The following is a 14,017-nucleotide window of genomic DNA, read 5'->3' as shown; positions in this document are numbered from 1 at the left end:
CAAGACGAATCCAATGAATCCTAATTCATATTTGTACGACCATTGGACGACGAATAAATTCATGTATCAGAATTTTTAATTTTTAACGCTCGAAAATTTTAAAAAAATGAGAAACTTGATATTATTCGCCATCTAGTGGTCGTACACGAACGAATTTATATTCATTGGATTCGTCTCACTGAGACGCGTCGAATGGTCCTAAGATCATATCTCTAGCACCGATAAATAGCTTGCTAATTCCAATTATTGATAAATCATTTAGCGTAGGTTAACGTGTGTTCTATCGATGCTAGAGACATGATCTTACCACCATTCGACGCGTCTCGTCGATACGAATCCAATGATATATGATTCGACTTTATACGATCACTAGATGGCCGGCTATTCGATTTTTCGCATTTTTATAAAAATCAGATTAAACTGAACTGAACTGCTTGTTTTTCGGTTCAGTTCTTACAGATTTTGGCTCTAATCTGAACCATCTATAATCCAAACCAAATTGACCTGTTCGGAGCTTTAATTAGTGAATTAAATTGAATTAAATGTAATATTATTTTTATTATTTTCAGTAATGTCAATTACATCCATGTTCTTTATAAAATTAAATACATAAAAAATTGAAAGAAATTTGTAAATTTCATTTAGAAGGCTTACAAATTTGAAATTATCAATTAAAATTATTAATTATATAATATTAATGACATTATAATTATTCATTATGGCATAATATTAATATCTCATTAAATTAAAAAAATTTTTTTTTAATGACTTATTATAAAGCGAATGGCAAAATGTAGAGATCAAAGATCAAGCTTTATAATTAATCAGACCCAAGTGATTTTAAGCGGATCATTAGATCACATGGTCTGAGGGTCCGGACCCAAATCCACATGACTGTACTAAAAATTGACATGACTGGACTCAGAAAGATCATCAGACCGGACACTGTAAGGTATAACTGGAAAACTAGAGCTTTGCAACTTGACCTGACAAATCGGGTAACCTGATGGGTTGACCCAAAATATTCAGGTCAGGTCATCAAATTTATGACCTGACACGGGTCAGGTCAGTGCTGGTCGGCAGTGATGTGCATTGGAAGCTTCCAATGAAATTTATTGGAATTGGAAGTTCCATTGGAAAAAATTGGAAGAATTGGAAAGATGCCAATCTTCCAATGTTTCATGTGCATTGGAAGCTTCCAATCAAAATTCTTGGAAATTGGACATAGTAATTGGAAGCTTCCAATGGAAGCTTCCAATACAAAATTAGTAATTTTATTGTCACGAATGACGTAAATGACACGTATATTAATTATCAAAATTACAATACGTTTTTATGTGATCGTTTCATTCTTTTTTTTAATAATGAAAAGACCCAGAACCCACCGTCTTACTAAATATATAAAGGTTCTTGGAAAACAAAATTCATGTAATACCTACGCGGCATGTATTGCTTGTTTTGAAAGGTTGGAAAGTAGTGAACTTTCAAGAAATACTTTTACAAATAAAAAACTGCAAGTTAAAAATCACTTGAAAAATTGTCCATATTTTCGAGAAAAAATTGGAAATCAAGAAGAACTAGATGATATTATTAATTTGACAGATAATGAGATAGAAGAAGAAATATGTCAAAAACGTAAAAAAGTGGATAATGAATTTGGTAAGAATGATGAAAAAGTCTTAAAGTATTTAAAATCTTTGCAGTATAATTTCAAAATTCCAAAATTTAAATCAATAGAAGAAACAGGTTCGGTAAAGTCATTTGGGTCATTTGCTTCAACAACATCATCTGCACGCAACTTTAATTCAAAAAATACAATTAAAAATAATCTCATTCGCACTCCTACTAAAAGTGAAATACCAAAATTTGAACGTCTTTTATTAAGAATGTCAGTAGCGAATGGTTTTGCATTTCAGTGGATTGATCACCCTGCAACCTTGGAACTCTTTGAATTTTTAAATCCACATCTCATATTACCAAATAGAAAAGCTCTATCTAATCGTATATTAACGAAAGAAACTGAAAACTTGAATACATTGAGAAATGATAAATTAATTAATGATAAAGTTGGGGTTGTATTAGCGTTTGATGGTTGGAAGAACATTTTAAATCAGCATATATTCGGATCATTATTTATATCGTCTTCAGGTGAAATTTTAATATGGGAAGCTTTAGACATTAGCAGTGAACGTGAACGGTTAATTGAAGTAATACCAAAAATAACTGGATTAATTCAAGAAACTAAAAGATTAGGTATTAAACTTAATGCAATAGTGTCAGATAGTGCACCGGCTTATGCTGCAGCACGGTAAATAAATAAAATTATTAAAATGGATGCATGATTAATTTCAAACTATTACTTATTTAATAATTTATCATAGGCGACGTCTTCGATTAGAATATGCAGAAATTGTCTTTCTTCCTTGTTTTGCACACCAATGTCAACTAGCAATCGGAGATATTTTTAAAGAATCATCAATTTTGAAAACTGCATCAAGTAAAGCAATTAAAATTGCTTCTTACTTTAAAAATGCAAATAATAGTTATTTCATTAGTAAATTGCGAGATATACAAAATGAATTGTATGAGAAATATTATTCAATTGTAATTCCTGGTGAAACAAGATGGAACAGTCATTATTTCTGCTTTAAAAGTCTCATTCGATTTAAACAAGCTCTACGAGTAATTTTTTTTTTTATTTATTTTTTATAATAATAATACGACAATTAAAAAAGCTTTTTTATTATTTTTAGAATTTGGCAATTCGTTACGAACGTCCACAAATTGGTTCAGGAGATGAACTTTACTTGAATTCAGAACTTTGCCAAATACTTCTTGATAATGATTGGTGGGAAAAAATTGAGCTTTTGCAAGACATTTTATTACCTTATTGTGGTGTTTTAAATAAGCTGCAATGTGATAAAGCGAGTCTTTATGAAGTGCTTCATGCTCTTGGATATTTTATGCAATTCTGAAAGCAATTTCCTGATACAGATTTAGGCAATCAAATGATCGATCGATTAGAAAAACGTTGGAGTCAATGGGAGCAGCCATTATTCTTACTTTCTTTTGCTCTCCATCCAAAATATCGTTTTGCATATTTCAATTCTGACCTTAATAATTTATCATTTACTTCCTTAGGACGATATTTGACATATTATTATAAAGCGTAGTTTAAAAAATGCCCATTACGATTATTATTGGAATTTGAAGATTTTCATCAGAAAGTTGAACCATTTAATAATAAGACTTTTGAACAATTTGGAGATGATGCTTTTAAATTTTGGGGATACGTAGAAGGTGATTATAAAGAATTGGCTGCAGTTGCTTTAAAAATTTTTGGTATGTGTGTGAATGCTGCATCTGTTGAACGAATGTGGTCTTCCATGGGTTTTTTACATACAGTTCGCCTGTGAATCCGATTAAAAGTAAGTTGTTTAAAGCTAGAACTTCATTATTTAGTTAATATATATATACCAATTTTGATAACGAATTAATTAATTTAATTATTAAACAATGGTTTATTTATTAATTTATTTTATGGCGAGTTTTTTTATTAGATCCTTTAGTATTTGTTTAATGTTAGGTTTCTTATTTATTTAATTATCATTTCTTTTATTAATTAAAATATTAAAATTTTTTTTTTTTTAATAGAATGAAAAAATATTAGCAATGAGTCAACTTCGGACATCTATTAATTTTTCGTTAAGAGAAAAGGAATTACAACAAAGTCAAATCCAATTTTTGGATTCAAATGCTCTTCCAATGGAAACTGATTCTGAAGGTTTTACGCCAAATTCAAATATTGAAGAGGACGAAGATATTGAAGATAACACTATTGTTACTCCCTGAACATTGGGAACAAGAATTGAGAGAGTGGGAAGAGATGTTAATAGAAGAAGAGGTAAACGCGATTGGAAGAGGAAGAGGAATTAAGGAGTAATTCAAATAATAATATGGAAGGTGATCTCTTAAGCGAATATATACATCCAGCAATAGACGAAAAAGCAAAATGGGAGCTTAAAAGTTTATTTAGTTCATCTCTTAATGCTCCTAATTACTTAAATATAGGATCAAATGAATAAAACGTAATAAAACTTTTTTTCGTTTAATGCCTTTAAAAATTTTCATTTTTATTTATTTATTTTGTCAAAGTGGGAAACAAATAAGAAGATGCTAGGTTGCGATCAAGGGACTGAAAATAGCCTTTAAAAATTTTTGTATTGGTATCTGATTTAATTTTATTGGATAAAATATGTTCGTGTAATAAAGTGCTTCCAAACTTCCAATAAAAATTCATTGGAATTGGAAGTATGATTGGAATTGGAAGATTTGGAAGTCCAAATGTGCTTCCAACTTCCAATGCCCATCACTGCTGGTCGGTATCCAACCCGACCTGTTGACCTGACATATATTTGGGTCAAATAAATTAAAAAATGCCAAAACTAATAGTTCTGGCATTTTTGTATATAAAATTAAAAGAAAAACTGCTAGAACTATACATGCCACCCAAATTATTTTGGACTGCCGTAATTATAAGTAAAATCCCAAATTCAATTATGGCATCCCAAATTATTTTGGCACTTTACATAGTAAATTATATATAAACCGAATGAATTATGGCATCCCAAAATAATTTGGGCAGCATGTATAGCCAGAACTAATGATTCTAGCATTTTTACATGTAAAATTGAAAAAAAAATGCCAAAACGAATAGTTTCAGCATTTTTACATGTAAAATCAAAATGAAAAATGCCAGAACTAATAATTCTGGCGTTTTTATATGTAAAATTGAAAAAAATGTTACAAAACGTTTTTTTACTTGAAATATTCAATATAATAAAAAAACTTCAGGTAACCTGAGTTATCCAAAGTGACCTGAATACTTTCAGATCAAATGGGTCAGGTCGGGTCAGAACTAAGGTTGCTTGTCTAAACCTCTTCAAAATTCTACGATTAGTTTCGTCAAAATTTTACTATAGATTTATTATAGTTTTGGCAGAGTTTCAGCAGTTTCAGCATTTATAATAAATTTTGGCAGTTTCGCCTTTCTCCAAAGTTTCACCAGTTTTTAATATAATTTTAATATAGTTTCAGCAGAATTTTGCTTTTCAGCAAAACGCCATCTTGCCTAAATCCCTAGGTTTCGGCAAGCAACCTTAGTCAGAATGGTTTATTTGACCTGACCTGACCTGAAAAAAAATTTTGGTTCAGGTTAACCAGGTAACCTGACCTGACCTGATCCGTGCAGAGCTCTAGAGAAAACCTTCTGATTCATGAGAAAATCATCACATGTGAATAAGAAAATTTCGATCTGGCTTTACTGATGCCATATAAAACAAAATGACAACAACAAGTTAGTAAGATACCTAGGAAAAGGTCATTATATATTACAATACCATGTAATTCAAATATGAAGAGTTTCAGTGAATAAAATTTCATTTTGACATAAAATATTATGTACGAAACAGTGTAATATATAAAAATTCTCATTTTTTATTGGACAATATCTGATCACGTGATATGAAACTTGCGCGAAACATTATCACGTGATTGTCGAGTATGCACCATATAATAATTATAAATCACATAATATGGTGTAATTTTAAAATGATCCAAAAAAAATTATAACTTTTAGATAATTTTAACAAGATATTAATCATCATTTGTGATCAAATTTTTTTGGATTATAATTAGCAATTGTATATAATTAAAGAAAAAACATATATAAGTACTGCAAAGATTTTAATAATCAGCAATGATCGAATGATCGGCATGACGTTCTATTTGTTAAATAGCAAGTAAATAATTATTAGCTAATATAAGGAGCCTTACTCCCCACACCCAGGTTTTAATCAAATATTTAATTTTGTATCATGTAAGATTTTGCTTAACCCTCCACCCCCTAAAATTAGCTAATATATATCACGGCCCTGAAAAATATATTTACGATAAAACCACAAGTACACGATGATTTTTTTTAATTTAATAGCAAATAATGAACATTGAATGCACAAAATTTGTATTGTATTATTGAATATAAACATTTAAAATAATACAAAAAAAACAAAAATATTGAAATAAAAGTTCAATAAAATAAAAAAAAAAATACTAAATACACAAAACATATACATATATATCATATTTAACACTTTCCTATTCTAACTTTAAATGCCCTTAAATTTTATGAAAAGCTAGTAAAACGAATGCTTCATATATAAATAAGCCAAAATAGACTCAATTTGTTGTAAATGATAAATTAAATCAAACGATAAAAGATTATCAAATATAATATTGTTTGTTTGATTTTCTAAACTCTCATATTCTTAGATATATCGTCTTTAATACAATAATAATCAAGCAGGTCCCCATGAACCTCCTCTTGGATCCCGAGTATCACCATCACTTTCATTTTTCACAAGCGCATCATCAACGCCTAATGCATTATTCAACAAAATACTTACAGTTGGTTTTTTAATATCATTTACTTGTTCAGATGTCTGACCGTGATCATCAATTTCATTAAGAAGAAGTGAATCATCGTTTGAACCCCTTGCTGATGTTGATATTTCCGTTGATGATGTGATATTATGATTGTGTGTAAGTGGAGATGACGGAGGGGATAGAGCTTCGTTGGTAGAATTTGTTGAGCTTGGAGTAGATGGTCCCGATCCTCTTGACGATGGAGCCGATGTACTTGTTATTGTACCATCTTCTGTACTTGCTGTTATTGGTGTTGATACAGTAGTTGGTGTCTGATCATGTGAATGAGAAATAGAGGAACTTTCATCATCATCATCATTTTCCAGTAGTTCTCGTCTTGAAGTAAGTATCTCATCATCTATATTCACAAAATTATTATCGATTCGATTAAGCAACTCTCCTTCCCCATTTTCATCGTTATTAGATAGATTAGGTGTCGTTATAGTTTCTGTTGTAGAACCGTCAGATGATGAAGCATTATTAGAATTATCATCCTGTGTTCTTTCAGTCTGATCTCTTTCTTCCCGTTCTCTTCTTTCTCTTTCCTCTTGTTCTAATAGACTCAATCTGATTGCTTCCATGACCATAAGTTCTTCCAAGTCCGTACCCATTCTCATAGCAGCCAAGTATCCTCCATATTCGCCTCCAGTAGGTTGGTTATTACGTCGAGAAGAATTGGTTGATGAAGTCACGTAGGTGCTTCCGCCTCCTCCAGGGCGAACCATGATACGTCTTGAAGGTGAAGTATTAGTAGGTCGTCTTGGAGTCGGAAGTTGACGAGGAGGTTGTTGTAGGACTCGCGCTGCCCAATCTGGGCGAATTTGATCTGATGAAATAAAATTAATGAATCATCAAATTTCAGATATTTGCAAACTCAACGAATATAAAACATAATTTAATAATACTATCATAAATGTATTTAAATGACCTCTACTGCAAACATTGACCATTTCATTATTATCATTATAAAAACGACTTACCGGTAGTAACAACATCCGGATTCTTATGGCTAACACTCTTTCTTCGAGGCTTCCCATCTTGTGGATTAAGCGAGGTAGTTGAGGATGATGATGGAATTAAATTATTTGTATTTAGTGATGTTGTAGATGGCTATTCAAAAAGGTATAAATAAGGTATGATTATTATATTAAAAAGAATACAATATAAATCCATTAATTAATAACATACCGAGCTTTCACTACCGATACCCGCACTGAAAGTAGGTGGTTTGTAGCATACACCAAAATTAGGCTCTACACAGAAGGGGCATACGGCTGGAGAATTATTTGCGCCTAATGTACCATTCTCCGGTCGTTTTATTTGAACAAAACATTCAGTACAGATAGGTTGATCACAACATCGAGAATGATTAATATTTCGCGGATAATACTATACATAATTATTAGATAAATTAATATAATAAATAAAGAATGAATGACATTGTTTCCAAATATTCTATCTTTATATTTTTCAATAATGAATAAAGAATGGTCTTGAAATTTTCATGCATTTTGAAAGAATATATCTAAAAATCGGGTTAAATTCTGAAATGGTAGCTTACCAAAAAGCAAATAGGACACTCGATAGCACCCTTATATAGTTGAGCTTCTACCGATTTTGACGGAGGTACCTCTTTACCCTTTGTTGTGCCTATAGTATTTAAAGTTGGAACTTTTAGCTCCTATACTTCCTTGTGAGTTATATTCGCCATTAAAAGAAGCATTTTGACCTCACCATTTTTTGGGAGATTAGAGGCAGTTGTAACTTCATTCCAACTCTCGTCATAGTCTGATAACCCTTTATAAAAAGGCGCTAATTTCCTTTCTATGATGAGTTTTCGGACACTCCTATAGTCCCAATCCTGTGGTCCTTTATATACTCCATGTGGCATAAGTTGACCTCCGTCTACAGTTTCTTCCCCTTTATCTTTGCCTATCGAGTTTCCCATGCTGGTGGATATCAGATATTAATGGTCAATATATGATGTCTGATCGTATACTTTCGAACCAGTTCAAAACTTATGTAATATTCATCAATACCTAAATATAGTTGACTTATAAGAGGTGAAGAATCAAGTAACTACAAATCAATTATTGTCTCCGTAGACTTCACAGAGTTTTCGGGACCCTAATGACACAGCAATGGATTCGACAAAAATTTTTTTTTTTTTTATTTTATGAATTACTTAAACTGCACTTTATGCGCCCTTGTTAAAAAATTTCTTGTTTCGGGGTTAAAATTTTAGTTTCTTTATTACAAAGTCAACGGGCTATGATATCACAATACTCCGTGACATATTCGTCACGTACGTGCTATATAATTCACTATAAACAATGCTGTTTAATTTAATTATACGAAGTTTGCAGTTGTCATAAATATTATAAAATTCAATAATTAGCTTTTAATACGTTTTAATGGTGATCGGCGCGTGTATTTTAATTCTCTTCAATAATAGTCTTTTCTTTCCCTTTAGTTTTCAAAGGAGGAGTTTTCGCCTTTTCTTGATCATAATTATTCTTACTATAATGAAGTAATGAGCCAATAAGGTATAACTGACCATTATTCGTGTCAGCTCTAAAATTTTTCATATATCAATGAAAAAAATATATAAACAACTAATTCGGTAATGTAGGTATACATTAGTAAAATTAAAATGTAAGTTATACCCCGTCACTTCGAATTCAAGCCAAGCGTCTTCTTCGATGGTTGCTCCCGTGTCAGAAAAGACCCATTGACCCTCAGCGTACATTCTGTCTAGGTCGAGTTGTTTATCAAGGAACATTGCATCATAAAACTCATCATTATCTTTCCACAAGAATACATCAAGAGGGATATGATGGCGAGGGATCTTGACGTAGAATTGATCATAAAGGTGAAGATGTATATGTGAAAGTGATTGATTTGCAACTCTCCCAACTGACAAAAAACGGAAATCAGTTAATATAATAGTAATAAATTAAACGATATCACATTAATGCTTACATAACTTATATCCGGTTGATGCATTATATATCAGAAATTCAGTACGGATAAAAAAGTGAGCATATGGCGAATCTTCAAATATGATACCTGAGTTATCGCAAAATTCGATATTACCATATGATAAGACAAGCCCTTCAAATTGTTCTATTTCATGCATACATACACCGTTAAGAAAATTTTTTACGCCCGCCTCAATGTTTTCCAATGCACTGGGCGGAAGATCTATTATCATATCTGCCGCAACAACTTGTAAGGGTGTTTTGTCCGCTTTTAACAATATATCATAGCCATCAATTAATGAACAGACTTGTTCGGAGCGTTCAATTGATTTAGTGCTCTTGTCAATCTCGTTGACATCAACTATTGCTTTTTTCTTGTTTTTACCGAGTTTCATTTTCTTGTTCATATTGTATCAAATCAAACTAGTAATCAACGGAAACTTTAAAGATATAAATTTTGAGAGTATATGTGTATTATCTAATAAATCTATTAAAAATATACAATTTTTATCTTTTTCCTGCTGTAATTCTAATAAATGAATTTTGAGAATGTTGAATTTAAAAGTATCTTCACCCTAGTCATATGATATTTAATGATTATCGCTAAAATTTCAATTAGATGTTGAGAGATAATCTGCTATTCCCACTTTTACAAATAATATGGGAAGAGTACCGAATAAAAAGAAATTCAAATTAGCAAAATCAATGTCATCAATTATAAACTACGATTTAGAAACGGAAATCGAAATTGAAAATATTAACAACTCTCAGGCTTCGAGAAGTTCGGATGTATTGCCAGTCATTAAACAGGTTTATATTATTTTAGTTATTTCTATTCAAGTGCAAAAATTTTTCAATTGTTTCTCATTAGCAATTTTAAAAGTTGTCTTCAGCTGATCCTACTGAGCGCGCATGGGCGGCAAGTTGTGCGTCCAATTTAATAGCAAGCGAAGAAAAGATTCGTCGTCTTTTGTTATCAAAGGATCTCATAAGATTATTAATAGAACGTTTAACTGATGAAGTCTATGAAGTAGTTTATGAGTGTGTGGGTACTCTAAGGTGACTGTATAGCTCGATATAAGCTAAAAATCTCAAATATGACAAAGCAATGAATTTCTTAAACATTTGTTCTACATACAGGAACCTAACGGCTATAGGAGAATATGAAATATGTGCCGAAATGTTCAATAAAGATATTTTAACTCCCTTGAATATGCTTATCTCAAAAGTAATAATATAAATACAAGTATAGATTTTTTTTTTGAATAAAGAAGATATAATATTTTTTTTTGTATTATAATTTATAGATATCCATAATTATTGATAACCTGTTAAAAGGAATATCTCATAAATCTGATCCAATTGAAGGCGCAAGGAAAAATATATGGATTTTTACGGAGAACATAATTTGCATTTTATGGGCTTTGAGGTATCAAGAAATAACTAAAATAATATACTATATGCTTTTCATTTTGTATTAAAAATATATTCATAATTTTTAGTGAAACTTCACAAAAGGTACTTAGAAGGATCAATAATATGAATATAGTTCCCTTCCTAATGGCTTTTTTTACTCAAGTTGAAAAAATTCCTCTAAAAACTCTTGTTGCCGCTGGTATATATAGATTTCATTTTCAAACATGATATAATCTTTGTTCACTTACAATATATTTTATGCTACATATATATATTTTTTAATCAATCTAGCACAATGCCTTCACACAATAACGGATGATAATTCAGACATACATGGTCAGTTTGAACAAAACCCACAATACGTACAAGTATTGATGAATGTTGTAAATCTCGAAATAACTACAAATTTGAATGATGATCATATACTCATTAAAGTTCTGTGTTGTGGTAGTATTTAATTATTATTATATATACATAAACAAAATCGTTTCTGATTTCTTGTTATTCTAGTAACAATAATAACAACAATAATCTTTGATTCATTATATAGGTATTATTTTGAACCTCAACTCTATCATTGTTTCCCCCATTTCCGGGACTGATTTTAATATATACATAAACAATTATTTAAAATCTTGTTTAAATTTTGATATTGAAATTGCCGCCAATGAAGCTAAAGAGGTAGCTTCAAATATAGTAAGTATACGTGATGTATTTACAATATTTTAAATTAAGAATATTATAGATCTTAAATCTTATTTATCTTATTTCCTATTATATAGAAGATATCCGATTTTGTAACAAAACATCCTAAAGATGATTTACCTACAGCGGAAGAGGTTCACATTTGGATATTACATATGCATACTATTTTTCAGAAACTAATAGTTTTTTAATTACAGGAAAAACTTATTAGTATAAATTCAAAATTAACGATATTGCAACTTGCCCTCGAACTATTGGCAAAAATTTGTTTGGAATGTTTCTCCCAAGGTATTACTAATTTTTATTATCTTTTTCTTTTCTTGAATGATTTAATTTACTTTTTTACATTAAAATAGACAATGACAACCTCCAGGATGAAATGCAAAATGACGATGAAATTGAAATTAACGATAGTTTCAAAGAAAATAAAATCATGGATATTGATGATCAAGTGTCAAATACTCACGACCAATCTCTTCTAAATGGACCGGAGCATCTAATTTTGAATGCATTCGCCACTGATATAATTTCAGATCTTATCCGTTTATCTAAGCCAACATCTCTTTCATATCCGGAGCAGTTGGGGCATAATGTTATACCTGTGAAGTCAGTTGTACCTACAATAACAGAATCACTTGCAATGGTACATTTAAGAGCAGTGGAGTGTATGAATAACTTCTTTTTAACAATGGTAGATATTGTTGAAGAGAAATGGTGGTTTACTAAACATCGGGATGCCGCTAAATATACATGGACAAGACTTGTCGAATTAGCAAATCAGGTTGCGGGCAAAGGTATAAAAGTTGGAGCAGAAGACCCAGGACAAAAAATGAGAGGCACTGTATTGGAAGCTCTAGTTGGATGCTTATGGACTTTGGCAAGAGGTTTAAATGGTGATATGGTATATATTTCATATTTTAATGATAATAATTTTACCCGTTATTTAGAAATTTTCTCAATTACTTGATAAATATTATAAGCCACTTGTAGAAAATCAAATTCAATCATTTATTCAATGTTATAAGTCTACTGTATCGGAGTCCATGCGTGTTAAATTGATTGGCACATTGGGGGTAATTGCAAAGAGACAAAACGCAATAGAAGATAATAAGGTAATAGAGCTTTTTTTTTATTTATTTTCATTATTTTAGGTTAAATTATTTTTGTTCACTAATTAAATTAATATCATAAAATATAGTTGATTGGCACGTTTATTATTGGAATAATACGAGGTTTATCAGATTTATCTCGAATGGATTCTCTTTCAATTGAATGCATTGCAGAATCATTGAACGCTATATTTGATATTTATGCGGATAAAGATTTTGACTACGACGAACCTGTATTTGTTCATGAAGGTTATTTACATATATTAGAAAGTATAGCTGATAATGTTCATAATATTGTAAGGATTTGTAATTTATTTATTTATGGGAATTTTTATTTTATGTAAATTTAACCTTTTTAAATGTGTAGACTAACTCAATCGATGAGAAAAAATCACGTGAACAACGACTCCGTATGGATGAAGCATATATCAATCTTGTCGAATTCATTAAATATAAAAAAGATGAACAATTTATTAAGTAAGGTATTATAAAACTAAAAATGAATGTATAATATAATTAATTAAACTATATGAAAAATATAATTACTAAAAAGAGTTGGCATCAAAATGCATTAAAAGATGATTTGTTGAAAAGTAATAAACATTTTATGAACCAGTAAAGAATGATCAACAAATTATATGTATGATTATATAATTTAAGTAGAGGAACCGGGTTAAGATTGTTGACTTGTGAAAAAAAAAGATCCAGAAGCTTCTAATTTAGATTCCCATAAAAGTAAATGGTCTGCATAATTTTATTAAACCCGTTATTTTTCATGTTTGAAAACCGAGATTCAAAGGGGTCTCAATAAAAAAAAAAATTTTTTTGACAATACTATGAGATTATGTAATATTTTAATCCTTTTAGCAAATTTTCGCATTTAAGATCGCTTAGCATTTATATTATATAATCGACTCTGGGCCACATTTTTTTGCTTGATTAACAGTATTGTACGTTTGATGATCAACTTGGCATTTTTATACCAACATAACAGCATATAGAGTAAATATATATATATATAGGTTAAAAAGAAAGTATAGTGGTACAGTTCAAGAAGGTAACTTTTTGCGTAAATATGTGCAATTACATCTGACAGTTAGTACAAAGTCAAAAATAAAAAGTACTGTTAAATTTGTGCGATATATTTAATTTTTACATCTTCATTTATTTTTGGTTGTGCATTGAAAATCAAAAAAAAAAAAATAATTTAGATTCATCTCCTTGCATTACCGCAGTCATTATTTATTATGTACTAGGTGACTTATTATCCACCAATTAAAAAATATAAGGTTACCCAATTGCATTTTGAGTTTTTTTTTTCAT

At 30.2% G+C, this 14,017-nt stretch overlaps 5 protein-coding genes across 5 annotated transcripts; 3 read left to right on the top strand and 2 right to left on the bottom strand.

Annotated features, from left to right (window-relative positions):
• Positions 1–1,364: 1,364 nt before the first annotated feature.
• Positions 1,365–2,975, top strand: OCT59_029587 (uncharacterized protein; the record flags this gene model as incomplete). Its single annotated transcript, XM_066144907.1, has 5 exons — positions 1,365–1,659; positions 1,738–1,902; positions 2,149–2,308; positions 2,382–2,412; positions 2,754–2,975. The coding sequence occupies 5 exons, from the start codon at positions 1,365–1,367 to the stop codon at positions 2,973–2,975; spliced, it is 873 nt and encodes a 290-aa protein (XP_065994774.1).
• Positions 2,976–3,516: 541 nt separating this feature from the next.
• OCT59_029586 (uncharacterized protein) lies at positions 3,517–3,852 on the top strand (the record flags this gene model as incomplete). Its single annotated transcript, XM_066144899.1, has 2 exons — positions 3,517–3,519; positions 3,655–3,852. The coding sequence occupies 2 exons, from the start codon at positions 3,517–3,519 to the stop codon at positions 3,850–3,852; spliced, it is 201 nt and encodes a 66-aa protein (XP_065994773.1).
• Positions 3,853–5,953: 2,101 nt separating this feature from the next.
• OCT59_029585 (uncharacterized protein) lies at positions 5,954–8,731 on the bottom strand. The gene is made up of 6 exons (XM_025315652.2): positions 8,523–8,731; positions 8,218–8,432; positions 8,045–8,133; positions 7,672–7,872; positions 7,464–7,593; positions 5,954–7,309 (listed from the first exon to the last, which is right to left on the bottom strand). Exons 2-6 carry the CDS (start codon positions 8,429–8,431, stop codon positions 6,357–6,359), a joined length of 1,587 nt encoding a protein of 528 aa, XP_025182332.1. The 5' UTR covers position 8,432; positions 8,523–8,731; the 3' UTR covers positions 5,954–6,356.
• A 187-nt stretch (positions 8,732–8,918) lies between these two features.
• OCT59_029584 (uncharacterized protein) lies at positions 8,919–9,871 on the bottom strand (the record flags this gene model as incomplete). Its single annotated transcript, XM_025315651.2, has 3 exons — positions 8,919–9,057; positions 9,150–9,399; positions 9,466–9,871. The coding sequence occupies 3 exons, from the start codon at positions 9,869–9,871 to the stop codon at positions 8,919–8,921; spliced, it is 795 nt and encodes a 264-aa protein (XP_025182331.1).
• A 218-nt stretch (positions 9,872–10,089) lies between these two features.
• OCT59_029583 (uncharacterized protein) lies at positions 10,090–13,311 on the top strand. The gene is made up of 13 exons (XM_025331786.2): positions 10,090–10,274; positions 10,348–10,523; positions 10,605–10,692; positions 10,772–10,893; positions 10,967–11,079; positions 11,172–11,327; positions 11,431–11,576; positions 11,663–11,719; positions 11,783–11,873; positions 11,942–12,486; positions 12,566–12,697; positions 12,784–12,990; positions 13,062–13,311. The coding sequence occupies exons 1-13, from the start codon at positions 10,125–10,127 to the stop codon at positions 13,173–13,175; spliced, it is 2,097 nt and encodes a 698-aa protein (XP_025182330.1). The 5' UTR covers positions 10,090–10,124; the 3' UTR covers positions 13,176–13,311.
• Positions 13,312–14,017: the final 706 nt, after the last annotated feature.

Source organism: Rhizophagus irregularis, chromosome 9 (assembly GCF_026210795.1).
Source record: "Rhizophagus irregularis chromosome 9, complete sequence".
NCBI lineage: Eukaryota > Fungi > Glomeromycota > Glomeromycetes > Glomerales > Glomeraceae > Rhizophagus > Rhizophagus irregularis.
This window is presented reverse-complemented; position numbering and strand designations above follow the sequence as displayed.

Coding starts and splice junctions, on each gene's coding strand:
- OCT59_029585 (XM_025315652.2), bottom strand. CDS start 8,431: ATGGGAAACTCGATAGGCAAAGATAAAGGGGAAGAAACTGTAGACGGA. Junction 8,134..8,217: donor CTCTAATCTCCCAAAAAATG/GTGAGGTCAAAA, acceptor TAAATACTATAG/GCACAACAAAGGGTAAAGAG. Junction 7,310..7,463: donor TCCGGATGTTGTTACTACCG/GTAAGTCGTTTT, acceptor TTATTTCATCAG/ATCAAATTCGCCCAGATTGG.
- OCT59_029583 (XM_025331786.2), top strand. CDS start 10,125: ATGGGAAGAGTACCGAATAAAAAGAAATTCAAATTAGCAAAATCAATG. Junction 10,894..10,966: donor TGCATTTTATGGGCTTTGAG/GTATCAAGAAAT, acceptor CATAATTTTTAG/TGAAACTTCACAAAAGGTAC. Junction 12,698..12,783: donor ACGCAATAGAAGATAATAAG/GTAATAGAGCTT, acceptor CATAAAATATAG/TTGATTGGCACGTTTATTAT.